We start from the raw sequence: 27,654 nt of genomic DNA, 5'->3' as shown, positions 1-27,654 counted from the left end.
TCGATTAAGTCCTTTGAAGAATTTGGGGAAAAGTTTTTGTTGAACTTTGCGACAAGCAAGAAGCATCTGAAGTCGAAATTTTCACTCGAAAAAATTCGACAACAATCTGAGGAGACAATCTAGAAGGATTTAAACCAATTTAAAGATGCCGCTTTGCAAGTTTCAGGTTTGTAAGAAAATGTCCATGTACATTTGATTGTAGCCTGGTTAGATGGAGCATCTCAGTTGGCAAAGTCAATCTACAAGGATCCTGTGAGGACGTTAGAAGAATTCTGAACCCGATCAAAGAAGTGCTTGGAGCTCGAGAAAATAGATATAGCAAATGCATCGGGTGAAGAAAATAAGAGGATAAGCCCAAAGAGGAAAAGTCTAGCTCCAAGAGAAAATAACGACCCGGCAACAAAAAGAAAGATTCTCGTGGGAGGAACCCGGATGACAGATTCTGGGTTGGAAGGTATGAAAAACACACTCTATTAAATGTGCCACGGTCTCAGATATGGAGGGAAGTGGCAATTACCAAGATGAAGAAAGTAGAACGACCACAGCCTATATTTGACAGAAGAGGTTTGGATCGATCCAGGTTTTGGACTTTCCATAATGGACTTGGGCACTACTAATCAATGCTGGGACCTCAGGGATGCCGTGGAGAAATTTGTTAGGGATGGAAAGTTGCGTCAATATGTTATCAAGATGCAGGGATGGAAAGTTGCGTCAATATGTTATCAAGATGCAGGGATGGAAAAGTAATAAGAGGAAATCCAGGGGCCAAAGTAGAAGCAAGAGCCTAGCTACTGAAAAGAAAAAGAAAGAAGATAAAAACAAAAAAGATGATTCTAACAATGATGAATTTCCATAAGCCGAGTTTGACTTTAATGTGATTAGTGGAGCTCTTGGCGGAGGTGAAGATACTGTAAGTTCGAGAAGAAAATATCTCAGAGAAGTACTTTCAGTCAGAGATCGACCAAAGTTTAAGGAAGATCCTAGTAAACAGGATCCTCCTCTACTTTATTTCACTAAAGAAGATATGCAAGGTGTGCTACTAGGACATGAAGATGGTCTGGTTATTACAGGAACCCTGGTTAATTGTCTGGTTAAAAAGATCTTCATAGATGCTGGTAGCTGTGTAGATATCATCCTTTGGAATGCTTTCAAAAGAATGAATCTGGATGCAGAAGATCTCAAGCCTTGTAAGACTACCCTAATAGCCTTTAATGGAAAACATACACCCCCTAAAGGCTACATAGATCTCAGATTGACTCTGGGAACAAAAGAAGCATTCAAATCTGAACGAGTAAGATTCATTGTTTCTAACTTCCCATCTCCATACAATGTTATTCTAGGTAGGCCAATCCTGCATAAGTGGGATATGTTGGTCTCAACAAAACATCAGAAGCTGAAGATGATAAGTAACAAGAATGAAGTCATCACCATTCAGGGAGATCAAAAAGAATCACGATAGTGCTATTTTGAAGCCGTCAAAGAAAATAAAGGTGGACACTTAAGTCCACCTCAGATTTTTCCAGGAGATAAAGTTGGGAAGAAGATAACCTCTCAACACTCAAGCAAACCAGTTAATATGGTTGAGTTGGGTATGAGAGAAGAAGCTGTCATTCCAAGACCTGAGCCAGCTGGTGAATTAGAAGAGCTTATCTTGGGGGCTGAACCTGGTCAATTTACCATAATCGGCAAGACCATCAACTCTAAGATTAAAGTCAAGTTGATTGAATTTCTGAAGAATAACAAAGATGTCTTTGCATGGAAATTATCCGAGATACCAGGTATATATCCAAAGTTCTGTTGCCACAAGTTGGGGATCTATCCCGGATCAACTCTAGTGGCACAAAAGAAAAGAAAGTTAGGGTTCATAAGAGAAATCCAATACACTACATGGTTGGCTAATATAGTCATGGTGAAGAAGCCCAATGGGAAATGAAGGGTTTGTACGGATTACACTAACCTCAATAAAGTGTGTCCAAAAGATTCTTATACAATGCCCAACATAGACCAGCTCGTAGATAATCCAGCTGGGTTCAAGTTGTTATCATTCATGGATGCTTATTCTGGATACAATCAAATTCCAATGTACCCGAAAGAAAAAGAGAAAACAACTTTTATTGCTGAGAATGCAAATTACTGTTACAATGTAATGCCTTTCAAGCTCAAAAATTCACGAGCCACGTATCAAAGGATGATGAATAAAGTATTTGAAGATTAACTCGGCAAAAACATAGAAGTGTACATAGACGACATGATTGCTAAATCATTAGATATGACAAGTCATGTAAGAGATATGGACCAAACGTTTCAGAAACTCAGAGCTTATCATATCCGTTTGAACTAGGTTAAATGCATATTTGGAGTCCCGGCAGGAAAATTTTTGGATTTTATGTTAACCCACAGAGGAATTGAAGAAAATCCAGATAAATGCAAAGTTGTACTGGACATGAAGGCTCCTAAAAGTAAGAAAAGAGGTTCAACAACTGACGGGTAGGCTGGCTGCCCTGACTAGATTCCTGCCTAAGTCGGCTGAAAATGCCCTCCCATTTTTCAAGTTATTAAAGAAAGAAGCTGAGCATGGATGGAACCTGGATTGTGAATCCACGTTTGAGAGAATAAAGAAATGTTTGGCGGCACTGCCAGTATGGTCAAAGCCAGAACCTAGAGAAGTCCTCATTTTATACTTGACTGTTGGAGAAGAAGCAATAAATGCCGTGCTGGTAAAAGAAACGAGTAAAGGCCAAGAGCCGATATATTTTGTTAGCCGAACTCTTCAAGGTCCTAAGATGAGATATCAGAAGCTAGAGAAAGTGGCATTTGCCTTACTCATCACAGCGAGAAGACTACGACCATATTTTCTAGGACATCAAATAATAGTCAAAACTAACCAACCGATACGGCAAGTTTTGCATAAGCCAGATTTGGCTGGGAGAATGACTAACTGAGAATATTGCTCTCTGAATACGACATAACGTATGAAACTCGGCATGCAATTAAGTCGCAAGCTTTGGCTCTGAATTCATAATGGAGATCACCCCGACAGTTAAAGGAAGTGCTGAACCAAACGACGTTTGGAAGGTTTATGTTGATGGTTCGTCAAACAGCAAAGGGAGTGGAGCCGAGATAATACTTGAAAGTCCATAAGGAGTTTCAATAGAGCACTCTCTATGTTTGAACTTTCCAACTTGTCACTTCATAAATTGATGGCAAATATCAAGCCAAAGGTCCTCTGCTGATGAAATATTTGAATAGAGTCAAAGAAATTATGACCGAGTTTGAAGAAGTGATAATCACTCATATTCCTTAAGAAGAGAACAACAAAGCCGACTTCTTATCTAAGCTGGAAAGTACTAAGAACCCGGGTAATCATAAAACCGTGGTTCAACAGAGCAATGTAGAACCGAGTTGTGTAATGGTGATTACATCGGCAGGTGATTGGAGGCAGCCAATTATTACTTACCTTGGAAAAGGAACACTGCCATAAGACTCAATGGAATCTAAGAAATTGATCCGAGATGCAAAGCAGTATACAATCGTCGAGGATCAGTTATATAGAAAGGGGTTGCATTCCCCAATGCTAAAATGCCTAAACTCAGAAGAAGCTAAATATGTCCTAGCCGAGATACATGAAGGAATTAATGAAAGTATCCTTTTGTAGTCCATGAACATAAAAGAGGGAAAATTAAAATTTTTGTGCGGAAGAAGCAACCTTTGCCCACCCTCAATCATGTTCAACCCATGAATCATGCAAAATTTATTCGGATAACTATTCCTGATCATATGCGTTCTTGATCAATTCTTAAGACTTAAAGAACATAAGTCCTTCGATAGAAATCCACACCACCTTGTTGTCTTGTAAGTGAAGAATGCTTCTTTGAATGCCCAATATCCTTTTATGAAGGTTGCTAAACTCAAAAGAAGAATAGAGATCGGGTGGTGCCTTTAGTTATTCCAAGAGAGAGATAGCTGTCACACTGATGTGTGTGTTGACTAAGGTTTCAGTGGAGAAAATTAGAGAAGATGAGTTACAAAAACTAAGGAATAAGAGGGGTTATATATATATATATATATATATATATATATATATATATATATGTGTGTGTGTGTGTGTGTGGCGCCTCATTAACCTAAGACTAGGTCAAATTAGCGACCTCATCAAATCCCAATCTTATTGGGTAATTTCCTTAATTTTATCCAATCAATCCAATTGATTGGTTTCCCCAATTTCAGCCAATTAATTTAATTAATTGATTCCCTTAATTTGGTCAATCAATCCAATTGATTGGTTTCCACCAATTTCTGCCAATTAATTTAATTATTAGGTTTCCTTCATTTTATCCAATCAATCCAACTAATTTGTTTCCCAAATTTTAGCCAATTAATTTAATTAATTGATTTCCTTAATTTTGGTCCATCAATCCAATTGATAAATTTTCTAAATTTCAGCCAATTAATTTAATTAATTGATTTCCTTAATTTTGGTAAATCAATATAATTGATTGGTTTCCTTTATTTTCTCCATCTTCATAAAATCTAATTTAATGATTATATTTAAATTCAAATTTTCAATTCGAAATTAGAATTCAAATTATTTTTATTTAAATTCAAATTTCCAATTCGAAATTCGAATTCAAATTAATTTTATTAATTTAACATTTAAATTAATTAGGTTACATCATGGATCAAGTCCAACTTGACCCATCATGTCACCTACTCTCTCTTGGCCCAATATGTGGGCTTTTCCAACTTAGGCCCATTATGCCTTATTGGGCTTAAATCACATATGCTAGAATTCAAGACAACTTAAGGTGTTTGTGTGCGATCCATCAGGCCCAATATAGCCATTGACATAAATGGGCTTAAGCCCATTAGGCTCAATCCATCTAATGACAACACAGAGCACTAGCAATGCTTTGTTATCCCAGAGCTAGTTGAGTTCATCGAATGATCAACCTATTATACCTATTTGGTTACCATGTGAATTATCCTTTCGTCTCGGTTATCCGTCTCATTGTCCTAGGTCAAGGAAAACGTATCAACCCCTGTGGTCTAGGGTTAGCTTTTGCCGAAACAGGGAATCTTCATTTATGGAGACTAAAGAGCGGGTCATCTCATAACTCCTTTACTATGCATAGATTCCCGAGTCCCGAGAATGTCATCCCAGTTTCACCGGTCTACGAATAACCTAATCTCTCGCAGAGATTGACGAATTCCTTTAGCTTGTCACACTAGCCCTGAGTCCTTTGGGCATGCCCAAGAGCATACCTACGAGTCTCCATGTTTCAGGAAGACATGGTATACAATCAAAGCAAGCCTTCCAGAGCATAGGTCTATATGACAACGTCAGGTCTAATGAAAGAAGCACACAAATAATAAGAGACATTACCTATTGATACTATCTATGAGATTTCTTATAGTGTCTCTTTGTGGGCCAGTTCAGTGCATTCTCCAATAGGTCCACCCACGAGTCAGCTAAGACATCTCCATGTCTGTAGCTCACGAGAACTCTACCTTGCATCTCTATGCAAGTAGCTGAGTCGTGCTAGTCTTACTCGAGATCACCAATGCCCATTATCGGTACCTTTAGACTAGGAACATATTTCTGGCAATGGAGGTATGGTGTCAGGGAGCCCTCATGAACGTGATCCCTATCACAAATCCTCAATGTGACACCCATTCCAATCCAAGGGCTTTATCCAGTTACTCATATTCAATATTTGAGACATGCAATATGACACAAGATAAAAAATTCTTTTATTCATAAAATTTATTCATAATAAATAAAGAAGTACATGGGTTCATCTGACTCTCAGATTGTCTCTAAGACACGTATGTATTAACAATTAATGGCTAACACATGGGAGCTAAAGCCTTAGCTAGAAAAACTCTTCGGGTAGGGTATTTGTAACACCCCGTGTTAACCCGGTTTGTTAACATGTCATCGTATTAAGCCACGCTTAATTAAAATATGCGAAATAATTTTTACTTTTCAATTATGACGTCATTAACTTAGCCAAGTTAATTACTTAATCAATTTCATAAAAACATCGCCTGTATGTAAATTGCAAAAGACAGCTAACTGAAAATACCTCATGAATAAATAAGTGAGTATCTAAGTCACGGATCTACAACACGTAGTCCGGACATAATCCTGATACAATTATACAACTCGAATCAACTAAAAACATAAAGTCAAGACAATGTGGCATGGACAATCCCCATGCTCACCAAATAGCAACATAATCAACAGAGTCTTAGCTTAAAATCCATAACACGAAACTAATAGCATAACAGCAACAAATATCATCCAGCATCCAAACATAAATAGCATAGGCAGAAATATCAGCTAAGTTCCGGCCTCCTGCCGCTAGAGGTCTCAACCCCTGGGTTACCTGAACTTGAAATAAGCGCCCCAAACGTGGGGTGAGATCTCTAAACAGAAATCTCAGTAAGGCAAGGGGTCCTCAAGGATCTTCCACCCCAAGCTCACTTACATGTGCAATATAAGTTCTAAAATAGTGCAATGCAGCAGATAATCATGTCATGTGTGTCAATACTAATCTACTGGCCAAAAAAATGCAGGAATACGTCTATTACCCACACTAATGCAAGATGCCACTTGCACCCACCCACAGTGTCACCGTCTTGTATGACGCCACATACTCAGGCTAACCGTCAAAGTGGAACAACACATACATATTATAAGCAATTGCACATAAAGCTCAACAACATTTTCAATTATCAAAGCATGTAAACACATCATGCATATAAACCATTTCCCCATGGGATATGGTGGAACCACACAATGACTAAACCGATGACACAAAAGCTTACCTGTACCTGTATGCCCCTTTGACTCGAACTCGGTATCACAATTGTCCACACCACAAATAGAATCCAATGCACTCACAGATCTGGTTCAATGACCATCACAATATCAATATACATATTTTAAAATTCCAAGAAATCGGGTATTATTTTCTCTTTCATTTCAAACCTGGAGATCCTTTCTAAGACATACTATTTAGCTTCTTTAATTTTAGATAATTATTATCTTATAAATATATATATATATAGCCACAAAATATATTTATTTATTATATATAAATATAAATATATATAATGTTATATATATATGGGGTTTGCATTTGTCATTTAACATGACACAACAAACTTTCCTACACACAACATTTTGTGGGGCCCACACTTTTTGAAAAAAAAAAGAAAAAAAAGAAATTACGGCACGCAAAACAAATCTCTATAACATTACACAATCATTTTTCCTACAACATAACTCTTATAAAACCCTATATATATATATATATATATATATATATATATATATATATAACGTTTTCGGTTTTTGAAGTCCATGACCAAGTAAGCAAATCTCTAATGCTTTCGAAGACCAGTTCTGAAAAGTATGCTTTCTTTCAAGTTCTGATCAGAATCTTTATTGTAAATTCACGCAATTCGACGAAGGAAAACATAAAAAATATAACAAACCGAAGACAAGAAACGCAAACAAATATCAAAAATGCTAATATAACAGTAACACATAATAAGGGGTATAACCAATTTATGAATTTACAAAGGGGTTAGTTAAATTTACCTTGGATCCTTTTGAGAACAGAAAAAATGAGAGCTTTAGAGGTTTAGAAAGCACCCAAATCTTTCAAGAATGGGTTCTCCTTCAACAAGACTAGAGCTTTAATGGTTGGGTGATGTTTCAATGGAGGAGAGGAGGAAAAAGATGGAAACTTTAGAGAAGAAGGATAAGACTCCAAGAAACTCCAAAGGGAAGCCACACTCAGCTGCTGCTGAGTTTCTTAAAAAAAACCTAGGGTTTTGATCGCTTTTTCTATTTATATTGCCACTTAAGTTAAACTAACAGTATTAGTTTAATTAGTTCCCCTCTTCGTTTAGCTCCAAAATTTTAGATTCTTAACCTATATATTTTTCTAGAAATTTTCATATATTTATTTTATTTTTTTGCAAAACTTTTCCGCTCCACGTTTTTCTCGCTGACAGTATTAGTTCTGACATCAGTTCTCATTATTTTGACTCCAAACTTGACATACTAGTCCTAAATATTAATCTAGGAAAATTCATGCATTTATTATAATTTTTCAGGATACTTCACCGGTACACACTTATACCGCGAAGCAGAACCGGTATCTGCACTTTTCGTCAGAAAAGCAACTTTCAACATTATTAATCACTTACCATAATTATTTAAGCCTTCACATAATTATTAGGGTCAATTATGGAATCATCTCATTAATCTTATAATTAATTAATTAAATTCCTAATTTAACGGTGCAGGTTCTTACAGTATTATTGGCCGACCATGGAAGTTGACTCAAAAGATCATGTGAAGAAATGTAGCAACTGCCAAAAACATGCTAGGATAATGCTTTCACCTCCAGAAGAGTTGAAACACATCTAGGCTCCATGGCCCTTTTACAAATGAGGAATGGATTTGCTAGGACCATTCAAGGCTGTTGAAGGACAACTGAAATGGCTTATTATAGCTGTTGACTACTTCACAAAGTGGATAGAAGATGAACCTATCACTACTAGAACCTCGGCTCGAGTTCAAAGATTTTTTGAAAGAAATATTATTTCCAGGTTTGGAATACTAGCTGAGGTAGTGACTGATAATGGAACTCAATTCACTGATAAAAGGTTCCAAGGATTAATGAAGGACTTAAAGATCAATAACCACTTTGTATCTGTAGAACATCCTCAATCAAATAGGCAAGCTGAAGTTGCGAACAAAGTATTTGTGGATGGACTGAGAAAACGGATAGAAGATGCTAAAGATAGCTGGGTTCATCATCTATACTTTGTTTTATGGGGATACAGAACAAGTATCCAAACAGCAACTGGAGAAACTCCATTCAGACTTACTTATGGATGCGAGGCTATGATCCCAGTTGAGATAGGGGAACCTTCTTAGAGAAGGATAAACGCTATCAAGCAGAAAGAAGAAGAAAATAGTAAAGCTCTTGCAACTGAGCTAGACTTGATAAATGAAGTCAGAGTTACGGCACATTGCCGAGATATAGCAACCAAACAATTGGTAGCAGCTAGACACAACAGAATAGCAAGACCAAGAGCATTTGAAAAAGATAACCTGGTACTTAGAAGAGCAGATATCGACAACAAGAATGCGAAAGATGGGAAGCTAGCTGCAGACTGGGAATGCCCTTACCGGGTTAAAGAAAAACTCGGAAAATGAGCGTATATCCTAGAAACGACAGAAGGAAAGCCTATCAAAAGAACATAGAACGCGAATAAAGTGAAGATGTATTATAGTTAAATCCTAGTTCCATGGGTTGGCTATTTTTTAAGTTCTTTCAATTTCTAGGCGAATTATTTTGCTTTATAGGGATTGCGCCGACTATACTGGAAAATTCATGTAATCAGTATTTTTGATATCAGTAAATGAGGAATTTTTCTTTTCAAAATTTATCCTTATAAGATTATGATGCATCAATATATTATAAATCCGAGATATAAGTGTGATTTGTCATGCTGACTCTGATCAAGTCGAAATGCTCCGTATTATGGTTGAAAAATCAGACAAGGACATGTGACAATATTGCCTTTACCTTAGATAAAATTGGGTTGCAAACACCTAGATCATGATTGAAGGAAGCAATGCTCACCTTCATCAATAGTAAACTTAGCAAAAACTTAAGTTAAAATAAAAAATGTCACGGAAAGTGACAAAGAAAAACGCGAAATCCGTAAAATATATTTTGACCTCGGCCAGGTCAATAGATAGTACTTGGAAATATATCTAAGTTATCAAACAAACCTAAAAAGTAAATGATAAACCCTTAGTTCATCAGGTTTTTAACCATGAATTAGCTTAATTTGTGTGATTAAATGGATGGAAAAGAGGGTCAATGTCCTCGAAAGTCCTAAATACAAGTTCTTGAAGATGTATTGAAAATTTACATTGTTCTTGTAGGGAAATGAAGCTCAAGAAGCAAAAGAGAGAAGGAAGAAGATTCTGAAGAATGGGAGAATGCTAAGTGTTAAGCGCTAAAACGCCCAAGGAGAACGTTTTAGCGCGCTGCTGCATATTGAGGCCTTAAATTGTTGGTGTCGAGCGCTAAAATGTCCAATGCAAGGGTTTTAGCGCTCTGCTGTTGAAAAAGATTCTGGTCTTTAGCGCTAAAACGTCCAATGCAAGGGTTTTAGCGCTCTAATGTGCAAGAAGGTTCTGGTCGTGAACGCTAAATCGTCCAAGTAGAATGTTTTAGCGCTGAAGACAGTTGAAAGCAGTTGGGCATCCGTCAAAGTTGAGCGCTAAAACGTCCAACAGGGAACGTTTTAGCGCCCAAGTCAGTTTTTGGTTAAATTTCAGTTGTAATTTGAAAACTATAAAAGGCAATGGGCCTTCACATTTGAACAGATCATGTCAGATAAATTCTGATCTGACTTTTCATTTTCTCTGACTTTCCAAATTCTTTAGGACTTAGTTCTTGTATTAGTTTAGTATACTTATGTAATTGTGATTGAAGATTGAAGACTCAACATCATGACAATGGAGTTTGATCTTTCCTCTTCTCTTGTTATTTCTTTTACCATGTCTGAGTAGAGTCCTTTGTAGTCTGATTTCAATGGAACTCAAGGATGATTTATGTATATTTGATTGAATATTATGAGTTTCTTTTATGTGATGATATGAAGTTTCCTGTATCAATTCTTTCCATCAAAGGAGTAGTGTAGAACAGGAATGTTTACATTATTTCTACAACTGTTAATTTCATCATCAGTGTTCTAGTATTCAAGGGATTGATGCTAGGACTCTGATGTAATCTTTAAAATCTTAGTGTTGAATGTATGTATTAAGAAGGGAATCACCAAGGGATTGGGGTTCTTGATTAATGTATCAATCAGGATAGTAAGGGATTACATCTTGATGATAAGAAAAAGGTTGATTAACATCACATGAAAGATAATTCATAATAGAATTGATTCTTACATAAATTCATGCTTGAGGGAAATTGATTTCTGACTACTTGTTTTTAAAATTATAGTTCATATCCTATTATTTTGTCAAATTCTAATACAATTCAAATTTCTTGTGACAATTATCAAAGCAATCAATAACTTTTTGTTTGATTCAACTTAAGTATATATGGTTAGTTGGTGTTTGTACACAAATCTTCGTGGGAACGATCTTTATTCATCATTTTATTACTTGTACGACTAGTACACTTGCTAAAGTTGCAACAAGTTTTTGGCGCCGTTACCGGGGATTTGTTCTTCAACATTGACATACACCATTAATATTTGAGATTGAATATTTTATTTTCAGCAATTTATATTTTTGTGTGAAGTTTTGTTAATTCCAATTCTGGTGTATGCGAGGAACTATTAATCCCAACTCTTTGTTGTTTGATCCAGAATTAGAAAAGACAATTAGGAAGAACAGGAAGGCAGCAAGACATAGAAAGCTACAAGAAAGGGGTGAAGCCAGAAAGGTTGGGTGTGATTGAATGGCACGCAACTTCATGGAGATGTCACACAAATTGATGAGCCAAAACAGGAAAACATATCAATCCTTTTCTTTTCTAAGTTTTCTTGTGTGATTTAGATAGTTTTGATACAGAATTTGGATTTCAGTTTTGATATGGAATTCCATGAGGATTTGACTGATCAAAGTTTTAGATGATTGATCAAATTAAGGATACAATCTTATACCTTGCATGTTGAGCAAAAATAAAATGATTGCATGACTCATTCAATGTGTAAGAGTAGGGAGATTAGTTTTGATACATATAGAGAAAGTCAAGCATGCACTCTGAAAGAAATTGAGCCTATACAGAAAATTTTGTTCAGAGAGCACTTCGCTGCATGAATAACTCTAGAACTTGCCCTGTTTTTCTTGCTTTATATGGTTGTGATGTATAGGGTAGAAATGATTGAGGCACTTTCTTTTTGAACCAGAAAATTTACATGGCCAACCTTAATTTTACCTTAATTTTCCATTGCATGAAACCTTTGAGCTTAAGCCTGTTTTTCTACAAAACCAAGAACCCACATTCATTCCAATCTTTCAGATTAAAAGGTTCAGATAAGTGATAATGGATGAAGTGTTCTGTGGGGAGAAAGGTAATTAGGAAGAACAGGAAGACAACAAGACAAAGAAAGCTACAAGAAAGGGGCGAAGCCAGTGTGACAATTCAGGAAGAAGTCATGGCAGAAAATTATGTGCCACCACCACAGAGGACACTGGGAGATTACATGACTCCCACATTCATTCTACCGATTGGGAGTGTTGTTCGACCAACTACGGAGCCTAATAATTTTGAGTTGAAACCTGCACTAGTATAATTGGTGCAGAAGGAACAGTTTGCTGGTACCAGTGCAGAAGATCCATATTTGCACATTGAAAATTTCTTACTGTTAAGTGATACGGTTAAGATCAATAGTGTGACTAGAGATGCCATCTTGTTAAGGATGATCACTCATTCCCTGAAGGATGATGCAAGAAGATGGTTACAATCATTACCTCAAGGGAGTATCACAACTTGGGATGATCTTCAGACTAAGTTCTTAGCCCGGTTCTTTTCAACATCTAAGAGGGCAAAGTTGAAGGATGATATTACATGGTTCAAACAGAAAGAATCAGAGTCTATCTATGAAGCCTGGGAGAGGTTCAAGACACTTTTGAGGAAATATCCACAACATGGAATCGAAGTGTGGAATCAAGCAGCAATATTTCTCCAAGGGTTGACAACCAACACTAGGACATTGGTGAATGCCACAACTGATGGTTCACTAACAACCAAGACTCCTCAGGAAGCCCTTGACATCTTTGAATCTCTGGCATCTCAAGAGTTTGATAATGCTCCAGTTAGTGATAGAAGAACGGGAATTATAAAACTTGATGGTTATGATGCTCTGTTAGCCAAGAATGATCAGATGATGCAAATGTAAAAACAACAACAACAACAGCTGGATGCTCTCACTAAGAAGCTATCTTCTCAAAAGGTTGCTTCTGTAGACACTAATTATGTGCGTGCAATTTATGGGAAGAGCCATGTTACATATGATTGTGATTATGGGGGATCTGTTGAACAGGCAGAAGTGAATAGGGTATGGTATGATCAAAGGAACCATAACAACCAGGGGCGAAATGTATATGTTCCACCATGGAAGAATAAGAATCAACACCCAGGGTTCAGTTACAGTTCTAATCATCAATTGAATCCTCCACTGCATCCTCCTCCATCACATTATTCACAACAAGGTGATACTTCTGCTTGGGAGAAAGCTTTTGCCCAGCTATCAAAGACCACTCAAGATTATATACAAAGGTCTAATTCTTCCAGGGAAGAAACTTCTGCATTCATGTAAGAGACAAAAACATCATTCAGGAACCAAGAAGCATCCATCCGAAATTTGGAGACCCAAATTGGTCAGTTATCCAGGCAGATATCTGGGAGACCACAGGGAAAATTCCCTGGTGATACAATGGTCAATCCAAAGGAGCATTGTAAGTCCATTATTACAAGAAGTGGGCTTGTGCTTCAACCGGTTAACAAGAAAGTGGAAGAGAAGAAAGTGAGAGAAAAGAAAGATGAGGAAGAAGTTGTTGTTGAAGATGTTGTAATTGAAAATGATGAAGAAGAAAAAGTTAAGGAAGATAAGAAAGAAGATGAGGTAGTTGTGGAAAACAATTCTTCACCCTAGAAGTTGATGAAGTGGGAGAAGAAGAAAATGGCTGACAAGCAAGACCAGCCAGTTAATCTATCTCCATATGCCAAAGTTCCCTATCCTCAGAGGTTGAAGCAAGAAATTCAGAAACAACATTATGCAAGGTTTCTGGATATTTTCAAGAAATTGCAGATCAACATTCCATTTGCTGAAGCCTTGGAAAACATGCCTCACTAAGCAAAATTTATGAAGGATCTCTTGTCTAAGAAGAGGAAATTGAAAGATGGTGAGACTGTGGCTTTAACGGAGGAGTGTAGTGCCCTGATTCAGAAGAAGCTTCCTCCAAAGTTAAAAGATCCAGGAAGTTTCAGCATTCCTATTTCTATTGGAGATGTGGAAGTAGGAAAAGCACTTTGTGACTTGGGAGCTGTAAGAACCCGCACCGTCAATTAAGGAAGTTAATTAATTAATTATGTGAAATTAGGAAAGAATTTCATAATTGACCCTAATAATTATTATGAGGCTTAAATAAATATAGAAAGTGATTAATAATGCTGAAAGTCGCTTTTCTGACGAAAAGTGCAGATACCGATTCTGCTACTCGGTATAAATGCGTACCGGTGAAGTATCCCAGAAAATTATAATAAGTGCATGAACATTCCTAGAATAATATATAGGACTTGTAAAACAAGTTTGAAGTCAAAATAATGAGATTTGATGCAAGAACTAATATTGTCAGTGTTAAAACGCGTACCGAAAAAGTGTTGCAAAAAATTAATATAAAAATATGAAAAATCCTAGAAAAATGGCTAGGTTCATAATATGAAGTTTGAGATTAAAATGATAAGCGTAGCTATTTATGATACTACTGCGGGTTTACACTTAAGTGGACCTATTTAAGCTTAAGGGCACACAACCCTAGGTCTTATTCAGCCATTTCCCACGTGACTTTGAGCCCTTGCTGACTTGGTGTCTTCCTCCCTTTCCACCTTCATTTCTCCTTAGAAAAATCTCAAAGGAGCCACCTTTCTTCCTTGTTTCTTCTTCAAATCACCATGGTTGGGTGTGATCGAGACTTGGGTGGGGGAAAAGAGTGTGTTTTCTGAGTTGTAGTTCTGTTTGGTGTGCTTCTTGGGGGCTGAGTTGTGAGTTCATCTTGTGGGAGTCTTTATCTTGGTTTGTTGTGTTTCAAAGTGTGATCTTTGAAGAGAAAGAACCCACCTTGTGTTGTATTTTCGTTCCCTTGCAAAGTCAGAATCTTTGAGCCTTGTTGGAGAGCTCCAAGAGCCTTCTTTGTTGCTGAGTTTGGACCACATTGGTATACCTTGAACTTCCCTTTAGTTTTTCATGAAAATAGCTTGTTTATGTTATGAAATGAGATAACTTTAATCATTCAAGCTTAGGGTTGTTAATATGAGACTAATGAGTGTTAATGAACTTCTGTTTTGGGTCAAAACCGAACCTTGGATCATTGGGAGCCATTTTCATTTCGGTTTATGCAGAAAAATTCTGCAGAAAACTGTTTTGCCCGCACGGTAATCGATTACTTTTGGTTGGTAATCGATTACCATGTGCAGTAATCGATTACCAACCAAAAGTAATCGATTACCATGTTCAGTAATCGATTACCATGCCTTGGTAATCGATTACCACCTGTGAAAATGACCTGAAACCAGTTTTGTGCAAATGTGACAACAACGACCTAGTTTAGTAATATTGCGATATCTCAAGCTACAGAGCTCTAAATTGAGTGAGATTTGCACCTATGTGAAGCTAACACAGAGGGATACAACTCTATAAAATTTAGTATCCATTAGATCTGTGGTTTGATCGCAGTGTCAATTTTTAAGTCGCGTTTTGGTTGCAGGAAATTCTGTTTGTAGCGGTCACCTTGCGTAAAACATAACGGGAGTTATACGACTCCGATTGAGACATAAAGTATATCTTTGGAAACCTCAAGATGTCTAGTTTAACATTGTAAATATTAGAATATGAATATTGATATAATTGTTGGTCTAAAACAGATTGTGCGGACTCTTGACTTGGATAGCTAGCTTGCAAGGTAAGCTTTCGTGTCCTCGGTTTAGCCATTGTTGGTTCCACCATTTCTCATGGGGGGATGGTTATATGCATGATTTGTTTTCATTTACTGTTTTATTGAAATACTATGGAGTTGTTAAGTGCAATTGTTGTATGATATTTATGTGGTGTTTGCCTTAAGGGAAGCCATGGGGTGGTCCCTTGGGGGTAGGTACAGCATGGGCTGATATAGCGTGGGCTGGTACTGTGTGGGTAATAAACGTATTCCTGCACTTCTCTGATCAGTAGAATAGTTATAACCTACATAACATGATTATCTACTGCATTGCACTATTTTGGAAATTATACTGTTAAACTACTTTTGAACTTCTATTGCACATGTAAGTGAGCTTGGGGTGGAAGATCCTTGAGGACCCCTTGTCTTATTGAGATTTCTGTTTAGAGATCTCACCCCACGTTTGGGGCACCATTTCAGGTTCAGGTAATGCTGGGGTTGAGACCTCAGGCGGCAGGAGGCCAGAGGTGAGTTAGATATGGCTGATTATATGCTGACATGTTGATTGCTGGATTTGCCTGTTGCTATTATTCTTTTAGCTTCATTTAGTATTATGGATTATCTTGTTGAGACACTGTTGTTATTTGGTGAGCATGGAGATTGTCCATGCCACGTTGACTTGACTATGTCATAGTTTGGATTGGAGTTGTAATAATGTATCAGGATATTGTCCGGACTACAGGTTGTAGATCCGTGATTTTAGATACTCACTGTTATTATATATTATGAGGTATTTCAATTAGTTGTCTTTGCAATTACATACAGGCAATGTTTTGAAAAGAATTAAGTATTCAACTTGGCTAAGTATAATGACATCATAATTGAAAAGAAAAAGATATTCCGCAATTTTAATTAAGCGCAGCTTAATACGATGATATGATAACATTACCGGATATATACGGGGTGTTACGTTTTATGGTATCAGAGCCAGGTTCAAGGGAAAAGTCTGTATGTATTGCAATAACTTAGAATGTTCTGTAGTGTGTCTGTCTCGTGTGTTTGCTCCGTTGGGTTTTTATTAGGATGATGCATATGTTATCACATTGCGCGGGCCTGATCAACTCATAATTTGTGTAACTTGTGCAGAGTCATGGTAGGACCCAGGAGAACTCGTGAGACTGCCGAGGATCAACCCGACCCTATCCTGGCTGCATTGGCTGAGATGCAGGCAGCTAGATTAGCCGATCAGGAGGCCAGCAGATTGGCCAACTTGGCAATGATGGACGCCATTCGCGAGGCGAACCGGAAAGCCGCGGAAGATGTTCGTGAGACAAACCGGAGGACCATTGAGGATGTCCTCGAGGCGAACAGGTTGGCGAACATGACCATGATGAAGGTCATGTTGAAGGAGATGAGGGCTGGTCCTGCTGTTGGTCAGTTCCCTCCGCCGCCACCTCCACCGCCACCACCGCCTCCACCCAGTCTGCAGGACGACAGTCAGAGTCAGTTGGGTGATGGCAGTCACTTTACGGGGGCCATGCAGACCGTCCTTGTGCTTGTTGAGGATCAAGATGAGATCGATCGCCAGCTGAATGCTTTCCGTAGGTATAAGCCACCTACCTTTGATGGATTTTATGATCCTATTGCTGCGGCGAGATGGCTTCAGGCGCTGGACAAGATATTCTGGGTCATGCAGTGTACTGATCCGCAGAAGCTATTGTTCGCTACCTATTTGCTGGAGGGCGATGCCCACGAGTGGTGGACGAACACTTCTCATGTCTACGAGATGCAGGGCCATGTGATGACGTGGCCATTCTTCAAGGATTGATTTCTGGGTCAGTACTTCCCTTATGATGCATAGGAGAGGAAGCAGGGGGAGTTCGACAGGTTGGTTCAGGGCTCGTTGTCTGTTGACGAGTACCTGGCCAAGTTCAATCAGCTGGTGAAGTTTGCACACTTCCGAATGGCGAGGCCTACTCCGACATTCTTGGCTGCTAAGTTCCGCAGGGGACTTAGTGATGATATTGCTGGGTTCCTTGCTGGTTCTGCTTCGAGAGACTTCGGGACACTGGTGCAGCAGTGTCGGGACATCGAGGACTTCTGCAACTCGAGTAAGGTCAAGAGGGCCAAGATTGCTTAGACGAAAAGAGCTGATAGTTCCACTTCCTGGAAAGACAGGAAGTTTGCTAAAAAAGGCAAAGGTAAGCAGTTGGCTGCTAGGCAGGCGCCTAGTCAGTTCAAAGGGACGTCCATGTAGGGGAGTGTAGCGAGACTTCCTACTCCCAGATGCACGGGATGTGGGAGGGTTCATATGGGGCCGTGTACTACCGGCCAGACCATATGTTTCCAGTGTGGCAAGGAAGGCCACTATTTTAGAGAGTGTCCGTCGTCAACGGCGAGAGCTGCAGCAGTTCATGCAGTTCCACTTTAGATGGTTCCCCTTCCACCTACAGCGGCACCAGATGTGCCACCTTCCATGGGGCGAGTTTACACTTTAGATCGGCAGCAGGCGGATTGAGCTCCGAACCTTGTTAGAGGTACGGTCACCATTGGTGGTGTTGTTTTTGGATGCTTTGTTTAATTCCGGGGCTACGCATTCTTTATTGCAACCCCGATTGTTGTGGGGCGTGAGTTGCCCATGTTTGTGCCTTCTCCACCGTTGAGGGTGATTACCGCCACCGGAGAAAAGTGCGATACTACCACTGTACATCGAGATGTCGTGTTCCAGTGGGATGGCCGTGATTACTTGGTAAATCTGATTGGGATTGCCGATGGCAAATTTGGAAATCATCCTTGGCGTGGATGGATTGTCCAATAGTTGTGTGGTGATTGATTATTTGACGGATTGTTGTGCTTAGCGAGTTGTGATGTCTCTGTGTGACTCCACCGCCAGTTCCTCGCCTTTTTCATTGCTGCGGGCTAGGACAGCCTGGTGAGCAGGGACATTGGTTTTGTCATGATTGGGAGGTTTGGTGAGTGGGACACAGGAGGATCTCACTGGCATTCCTGTGGTGAAGGAATTCCTCGAGCTGTTCTGGAGGAGATTCCTGGGTGTTCGCCATAGCGGGAGATAGCATTCTCCATTGAATTGTTGCCTGGTGTGGGGCCTATTGCATTAGCTCCATACCGAATGTCGCCACCAGAGCTGGCTGAGTTGAAGTAGCATTCTGAGAGTCTTTCAACGAAAGACTTCATCCGACCGAGCGTGCCTCCATGGGAAACACCGGTCATTTGTTCTTAAGGTAAGATGCCTTACGCCATTACTTAAGCGTGATGGTGCTCTGTTTGAGGATGTGAAATTCTCTTCAGAGAAACTGAGTGTGGAACACTTGGAAGTTGTGGCAAGGCCACGGGTGATCTTGTATATACAAGACAGTGCATGTACAATTCGTTGTGAGTTGAGTGGTCTCCATGACTTTGGGATTTTATGTTGATTATTGACATGCGTAAGGAGTAGTTGGCATGTTAACACCATGGATAGTGTTAAGCATGAAATGAGTACGATGAACTGTGCTAATATATCAATGTTATTTCACCTTTGACTTACTCTCGATTTTGCAGATACCATAGAGATTGAGGTATATCGATACATATAGTTTTTGGTTATTATGTTATAGAAATTGAAAAATTTTGCAGGTGTACGTGAACTAAGGTAAGCTACTATGAAAACGAGTATGTTAAATAAAATGATTATGATTTAGTACTGTGAAATGAACATGATTATGATTTCGTACTGTGAAATGAACATGATTATGTTTCGTACTGTGAAATGAGTATGAATTTATTTTGAGGATATTGTTTATATATGGTAATTCTGGCTGAGGTTAGAGTCATGGAATAGGACCCAACTCCCTCGAGTGTTGTGTAGTTTGAGTTTGTCGGGTCATGTCACCTCTATTGAGGGAGCGACTAGTGGTCCCAGGAAATCGTTTGGCATTTTGTTGTCAATATGAAATTTCGAGATTTGAAGGTGACTTCCTTGATTGAGGATGCACTTCTCGAGATTGAGACTATGAGAGTCGAGAACGGGCTTATGGAGAAGAACCAGGACGGTGTCTTAGAATGAGGAAGGACATTGTTGTTATGTGTCCGTTTGTTGTGATGCCTGAAGGTGAAGATTGAACACCAGAAGCCGTGGGTAAGCTTCAACCTCTTGAAGTACCGCAATGGAAGTGAGAAAGTATTTCCATGAACTTCGTGGTGGGTTGGCCTTAGACTCAGGCTGGTCTCGATTCTGTTGTTCCTGGCTAGCCTGGGCATGGAACCCTACGAGGCGCTGTTGGTAGGAGGTGTAGAACTCCTACCTGTTGGTTTGAGGTTGGAGACAAAGAGTTGTTTATCTTGGACCTTGTCCAATTTACCCCAGCCGATTCAGATGATCAGAGGAAATATGAAGCAGGAGCAGAATCGCCAAGAGAACTATGTTGATGTTAAGAATTGTCCGCTGGAGTTTGGTGAGGGTGAGCACGTTTTTGCGAAACTTTCACAGTCACCGGTGTTGTTCGGGACCCGGGGCGAGGAAACTGAGCCCGCGATTCATTGGGCCATACCAGTTACGTGGTAGAGTAGGACCTGTTGCCTACCGGTTTGCCTTGTCTCTGAACTTGACCAACACCCACGATGTGTTTTACGTGTCTCAACTTTGCAAGTTTGTAGCGGATCCTTCGCACGTTGTACAACCGGATGTTGTAGAGGTTCGGGAGAACTTGAAAACTCCCGTCGGACCACTCAAGTTTCTCGAACGTAGCGAGAAGAAGCTGAGGAGCGAGACCATGTCGATGGTCAAAGTACGATGAACAGGAAAAATCCCCAAAGGGTAATTCTGGGAGCGAGAGGACGAGCTTCTCCGGCAGTATCCCGAGCTTCGAGACATGTATGTTTTCTGATTTTGAGGACAAAATCCTAAAAAGGTGGGGTGAATGTAATAACCCGCACCGTTAATTAAGGAAGTTAATTAATTAATTATGTGAAATTAGGAAATAATTCCATAATTGACCCTAATAATTATTGTGAGGCTTAAATAAATATAGAAAGTGATTAATAATGCTGAAAGTCGCTTTTCTGACAAAAAGTGCAGATACCGGTTCTGCTACTCGGTATAAATGCGTACCGGTGAAGTATCCCAGAAAATTATAATAAGTGCATGAACATTCCTAGAATAATATATAGGACTTGTAAAACAAGTTTGAAGTCAAAATAATGAGATTTGATGCCAGAACTAATACTGTCAGTGTTATTGCGTACCAAAAAAAGTGTTGCGAAAAATTAAAATAAAAATATGAAAAATCCTCGAAAAATGGCTAGGTTCAGAATATGAAGTTTGAGATTAAAATGATAAGCATAGCTATTTATGATAATACTGCGTGTTTACACTTAAGTGGACCTATTTAAGCTTAAGGGCACACAACCCTAGGTCTTATTCAGCCATTTCCGACGTGACTTTGAGCCCTTGCTGACTTGGTGTCTTCCTCCCTTGCCACCTTCATTTCCCCTTAGAAAAATCTCACAGGAGCCACATTTCTTCCTTGTTTCTTCTTCAAATCACCATGGTTGGGTGTGATTGAGACTTAGTTCTTTTTGGTGTGCTTCTTGGGGGCTGAGTTGTGAGTTCATCTTATGGGAGTCTTTATCTTGGTTTGTTGTGTTTCAATGTGTGATCTTTGAAGAGAAAGAACCCACCTTGTGTTGTATATTCGTGCCCTTGCAAACTCAGAATCTTTGAGCCTTGTTGGAGAGCTCCAATTTGTTGCTGAGTTTGGACCCCATTGGTATACCTTGAACTTCCCTTTAGTTTTTCATGAAAATAACTTGTTTATGTTATGAAATGAGATAACTTTAATCATTCAAGCTTAGGGTTGTTAATATGAGACTAATAATTGTTAATGAACTTCTGTTTTGGGTCAAAACCGAATCTTGGACATTGGGAGCCATTTTCACTTCGGTTTATGCAGAAAAATTCTGCAGAAAACTGTTCTGCCCGCACGGTAATCGATTACTTTTGGTTGGTAATCGATTACCCTGTGCAGTAATCGATTACCTTGCTGGTAGTAATCGATTACCATGTTCAGTAATCGATTACCATGCCTTGGTAATTGATTACCACCTGTGAAAATGACCTGAAACCAGTTTTGTGCAAATGAGACAACAACGACCTAGTTTAGTAATATTGCGATATCTCGAGCTACAGAGCTCCAAATTGAGTGAGGTTTGGACTTATGTGAAGCTAACACAGGGGGGTACAACTCTGTAAAATTTAGTAGCCATTGGATCAGTGGTTTGATCGTAATGTCAATTTTTAAGTCGCGTTTTGGTTGCTGGAAATTCTATTTGCAACGGTCACCTTGCGTAAAACATAACCGGAGTTATACAACTCCGATTGAGACATAGAGCATATCGTTGTAAACCTCAAGATGTCTAGTTTAAGATTGTAAATATTAGAATATGAAAATTGATATAATTGTTGGTCTAAAACAGATTGTGATTCTGCTGTGTTTGGACTTTGAGTTTGTGCGGACTCTTGACTTGGATAGCTAGCTTGCAAGGTAAGCTTTCGTGTCCTCGGTTTGGCCATTGTTGGTTCCACCATTTCCCATGGGGGGATGGTTATATGCATGTGATAACACATATTTTGTTACACTTATTTGTTACTCTTGATTAGTATTTTTAGGATTTATTTGAATAAAATAATGATTGTTAGAGTTAATTTAGGTTTTTAGTTTTTAATTGGGTTTAATTTATTTTCGTCAGAATTTTTCAGCTTTACGTTACTTCTGTATTTTGGCCATATCTCGGTCCATAGTGGTTGGATTGACTCCGTTCTTGTTGGGTTTTTCAGATAACACAGAGAGCTACAATTCTTATGCAGAGCTCTAAGCCCAATTCGGACTAGAAGCTGGTAGATTTCGGACACCAAGTTGGACGCGTTTGATGAAGTTTTGTTTGACTATTGGACTTGTAATTTAAATTAAAACCCAATTACTTAAGTGGCCCAAAGCCAAGTTTTATTGTTTCATTTTATTTTATTCGGTTTTTTATTTTATGTTTGGCTGAAGCGATGAAACCCTAGCCGTCCTGCGTGACGGCTATTTAAAGGGGACTCTAGGAAACCCTTGGTAGTCAGTTTTTACAACAGAGAAGTTCTCTCTGAGTTTTTATTCAATTGCGTTCTTCATCTTTTTTCTTCTTCTTCTTCTTTTTATTTCAATTATGTTTACCTTAGCCATGCGAGGCTAAGAACCTTTTAATCAACCTAAGGGTAATGGATTCCATGGATTGGTCTTGAGGATCTGCGTTTATTTCAAATCAGTTTTGTTTCCCTTCCCAACTCAGATTGATATCGTGCGATCGTGGATATTCAATCTGAGGTTCGCGATTGCGATTATGGAAAGGGATTAATCATCAGATTTGATGATTAGGTTGATTGACCCTATGACCTTAAATCAAGCGGGCTGATACTTTGCGATTGTATGAGTAGAAGCATCGTCTTTGATCAAATGCTAAGCGATCGCTTAGAGAGGGTTGTCAATTGGAAATAAGGATTCTGATCTGATTGACAAATCAATCACGATTCTGATATCTTCTTATCCGAGGAAAGAAGTCCATGGAACCCAAACCTTAGGTTGGTTATTTTTAATTACGAATTTTTATTCCAAATTTATATTCTGCCTTTTTAATTGTTGAATCAAATTCCAAAACCCCCTTTTTAATTTTCTGTTCTCATAAGCGATTTTAACCAAAACAATTTCCTTGAGAGACGACCTAGGGTTTCCACTTTACTGCAAATTTTCTGAACCCTAAAGAATTAATTTTTAATTTGCGCGAGTTCGACAACTCGTGTCAAATTTGGCGCCGTTGCCGGGGAAATTGCATCGGTCTAAATCGTTTTCTGATTCTTGATCATCTTCTTTTTCATCTTCATCTTTTTTTTTCTTTAATTTTCGTTTTTGAAAAAAAAAATCAATCAAAAAAAAAAAAAAAAAATTTGGGGAAATCGGTAAAACTTCAGTTTGAGCGATTGGTTCCAGGACGTATCGGGTATTTCTGAACTTGTTCAACTTGCTCTGATCGCTCTGAGAATTGGTGAGCTGAAGGAGACGATCATCCCTGTCAAAAGTCGTGAGGCTTTGCCTCACGTATCAGGCCCTGGTTTTTCCAAATTCCTTCGTTTACTATTTTATTTTATTTTTTGAAAATTTTTTATTTGATTTTTAAGTCCGTAGGGTTATTTAGAATTTAGGAGAGTTGGTCTCATATCATTCTGAGTTCATTTATTATTTTTAGTAGATTTATTTTTGCTTCTGTTTGCTATGTATCCAATTTTTCACCCTACAGATGCTTGTCCTTCCTTTCCAGACAGCGGTTTCCAAGTTGATCAGTCTGTTGCTGCAGTTTTTCCTGGAAAGCCACAGTACCAGCAGCAGCAACAACAGTACCAGCAGCAGCAGCAAAATAATCCATTCTCCAACACTTACAATCCTGGCTGGAAGAATCATCCCAACCTCAGATGGAACCAGAATCAGCAAAATGTTCCATATCAGAGTCAACAAAATTTTCCATACCAGCAGAAGCAGCAATTCATTCCACAGCAGAGACAAAACTTCCAGCAACCTGCTCCCCAACAGTTGCAATAACAGCCACTAGTGCAGCAGCAAGCTAGTAGCAATGGCCCTTCTTTGGAAGATTTAGTGAAGCAGATGGCAACTATCAATTTGCAGTTCCAGCATATTACTAAGTCTTCCCTCCAGAATCTGCAAACACAGATTGGCCAACTTGCAACGTCATTGAGTCAAAATCAACAAGCAAGTGGCAGCTCCCTTCCATCCTAAACAGTTCCAAATCCAAAAGGAAGAAGAAATGTGAGTGCTATTACTCTGCGGTCTGGCAAGCATATGGAGGAGCCAAACCACACTGCTGCTGAGACATCTAAGGGAAGTGACACTAGCTCCAAGAAGCAGAGCACTGATACATCTGAGCATTCTGTTTTCTGCATTGATGTAATAGATGAAGTTGTTGAGGATGTTTCTGCTGAATTCCTTGCTGATTTTTCATCTACTGATTCAAATTTATGTGGTTGTGGTGATAGTCAAGAGTGCATTGTATGTGCTGAAATAGCATCTCATCTTTCTGGTTTCAATGATACACTGATTGATGATTCTGATTCTGCATTTTCTGAATTGCCTGCTGATATTATTGATGATCCTAATTCTGTTTCTGAGAATTTGTTTACAGGCATTGCTGCTGACTTGTTTTCTGCAGAATTTGCACCACTAACTACACCTCTTCCATCCATTGAGCAGCCTCCAAAATTGGAGTTGAAGGTTCTGCCCTTACCTGTGATAGTGGCCAAGAACCTTCTACCTGAGCAGGAGGTGAAGCTTCTGACATTGCTGAAAGAAAATAAAAAGGCAATTGGATGGACTTTAGCAGATAATGTGGGAATCAGCCCTTCCATGTGCATGCACCGCATTTTACTTGAAAGTGTTAAACCAGTGAGGAAGAAATCAAGCTACTTGATGCTGTTTATTCTCCTTAGGGAGTTCAGGGAGTTCTCTTCCCTCTTTTTCTTTTCTTTCTGTTATTTGCATTTTTATTTTTCTTTTCCTTTCTTTCTTTTAGTTTTTGACTTTTTCTTTTCTTTCTGTTATTTGCATTTTTATTTTTCTTTTCCTTTCTTTCTTTTAATTTATGATTTTTCATAGGTAGATTTTTCTTTTCTTTCTGGTAATTATTGAGTGGTACATGGAGTAGACTTAGATCACAGTGTTTGATAGCATAATCTGTTAGGCTTTGATCTCGATTCTTGGATTACAACTACCTGGTTATTGATTCTGTGCTGTTGATTGCATGACTTGGTTTACCCTTGTGAGGTTTTGAGCCCGCATACATGGCATATCTTCTGGCCATGCTTTCTTTCTTGTGTGTTTCTGCTCTTGATTGTTGTCCTCTAGAACTTGCTCTTGTTCTTTTTGAAACTGCATTTTTCACTTGCATGCATGAATATGATTGAGGCATTCTTTCTTTTCTGTACCCACTTTAGCCAGATAGCCGTCCCTTATATTATTATCCCTTGGTGAGCCCCTTTGAGCCTTTATATCTTTTATTTCTTAAGCCGCATTACAAGCCTAAGTGAAAAACCAATTAATTCCACACCCTGGAGTTTTACTGAGCATTGGTTTCATTGTGATGTTGTGTTTAAGTGTGGGGGTTTGCCCGAGACGGACAAAAGTTTAAGTGTGGGGGGTGACTATCTGATTCATTTCTGCTATGTGGTTTTACTTCTTCAAAACAAAAAAACAAAAAAACAAAAAAAGAGAAAAAACAAAAAACAAAAAAACAAAAAAACAAAAAAACAAAAAAACAAAAAAAAAATGAAAAGAAAAGAAAAAAAAGTGTTTATCTTTTCATTATCTTTGTTTTATGTTCTTAGTTTAGTTCTTAACTTTTGCTCTTTGTAAAATTCTAGGGTGTTTAGCTTTCTCTTCCATATTCATCCATACCTTTACCTCAGCCCCATTACAACCCTGCATAAAGCCCTCTTGATTTGTGCATGCATGTGTTATGAGCAGTGGAGAAGTAGAACTTGAGCAAGCCTATGGTAGGATGATTTTCTTGAGTTGATTTGAGTGATATACTGAATTAACTGATACACTTGAGAGAAAAATTGAGAGCATCTTGTCAGGAACCATTTTTATGCAGTTAGCAGTTGCAGTTGAAGTTAGCAGGTCTTGTGATTTGAGATTAGGGAATTTCTGTCCTGATTGATTTATCTGTAGAAGACTTGTGATCTTTGTATATTTTCTGTATGCTTGGTAATTGTTAGAAATGATTGGTTGATCTTAGTATTTACTTTCAATTTTAGTTTTTGCCCAGGAGTGCAAAAAGATAAGTGTGGGGGAATTTGATAACACATATTTTGTTACACTTATTTGTTACTCTTGATTAGTATTTTTAGGATTTATTTGAATAAAATAATGATTGTTAGAGTTAATTTAGGTTTTTAGTTTTTAATTGGTTTAATTTATTTTCGTCAGAATTTTTCAGCTTTACGTTACTTCTGTATTTTGGCCATATCTCGGTCCATAGTTGTCGGATAGACTCTGTTCTTGTTGGGTTTTTCAGATAACACAGAGAGCTACAATTCTTATGCAGAGCTCTAAGCCCAATTCGGACTAGAAGCTGGTCGATTTCGGACACCAAGTTGGACGCGTTTGATGAAGTTTTGTTTGACTATTGGGCTTGTAATTTAAATTAAAACCCAATTACTTAAGTGGCCCAAAGCCAAGTTTTATTGTTTCATTTTATTTTATTCGGTTTTTTATTTTATGTTTGGCTGAAGCGATGAAACCCTAGCCGTCCTGCGTGACGGCTATTTAAAGGGGACTCTAGGAAACCCTTGGTAGTCAGTTTTTACAACAGAGAAGTTCTCTCTGAGTTTTTATTCAATTGCGTTCTTCATCTTTTTTCTTCTTCTTCTTCTTTTTATTTCAATTATGTTTACCTTAGCCATGCGAGGCTAAGAACCTTTTAATCAACCTAAGGGTAATGGATTCCATAGATTGGTCTTGAGGATCTGCGTTTATTTCAAATCAGTTTTGTTTCCCTTCCCAACCCAGATTGATATCGTGCGATCGTGGATATTCAATCTGAGGTTCGCGATTGCGATTATGGAAAGGGATTAATCATCAGATTTGATGATTAGGTTGATTGACCCTATGACCTTAAATCAAGCGGGCTGATACTCTGCGATTGTATGAGTAGAAGCATCGTCTTTGATCAAATGCTAAGCGATCGCTTAGAGAGGGTTGTCAATTGGAAATAAGGATTCTGATCCGATTGACAAATCAATCACGATTCTGATATCTTCTTATCCGAGGAAAGAAGTCCATGGAACCCAAACCTTAGGTTGGTTATTTTTAATTACGAATTTTTATTCCAAATTT

At 38.5% G+C, this 27,654-nt stretch overlaps 1 protein-coding gene and 1 non-coding gene across 2 annotated transcripts; one reads left to right on the top strand and one right to left on the bottom strand.

The window, feature by feature from the left end:
* The first annotated feature begins 597 nt into the window (after nucleotides 1-597).
* On the top strand, nucleotides 598-1,459 carry LOC133293816 (uncharacterized). Its single transcript, XM_061492419.1, has 2 exons — nucleotides 598-743; nucleotides 883-1,459. The coding sequence occupies exons 1-2, from the start codon at nucleotides 598-600 to the stop codon at nucleotides 1,457-1,459; spliced, it is 723 nt and encodes a 240-aa protein (XP_061348403.1).
* An 11,150-nt stretch (nucleotides 1,460-12,609) lies between these two features.
* Nucleotides 12,610-12,716, bottom strand: LOC133293819 (small nucleolar RNA R71). Its single transcript, XR_009749116.1, has one exon. It is a non-coding gene; the product is annotated as a small nucleolar RNA R71 (small nucleolar RNA).
* Nucleotides 12,717-27,654: the final 14,938 nt, after the last annotated feature.

This window comes from Gastrolobium bilobum, unplaced genomic scaffold (genome assembly GCF_033153095.1).
Source record: "Gastrolobium bilobum isolate Gb01-03AN ecotype WA unplaced genomic scaffold, APGP_CSIRO_Gbil_v1 utg44017, whole genome shotgun sequence".
Classification (NCBI taxonomy): Eukaryota; Viridiplantae; Streptophyta; class Magnoliopsida; order Fabales; family Fabaceae; genus Gastrolobium; species Gastrolobium bilobum.
This window is presented reverse-complemented; position numbering and strand designations above follow the sequence as displayed.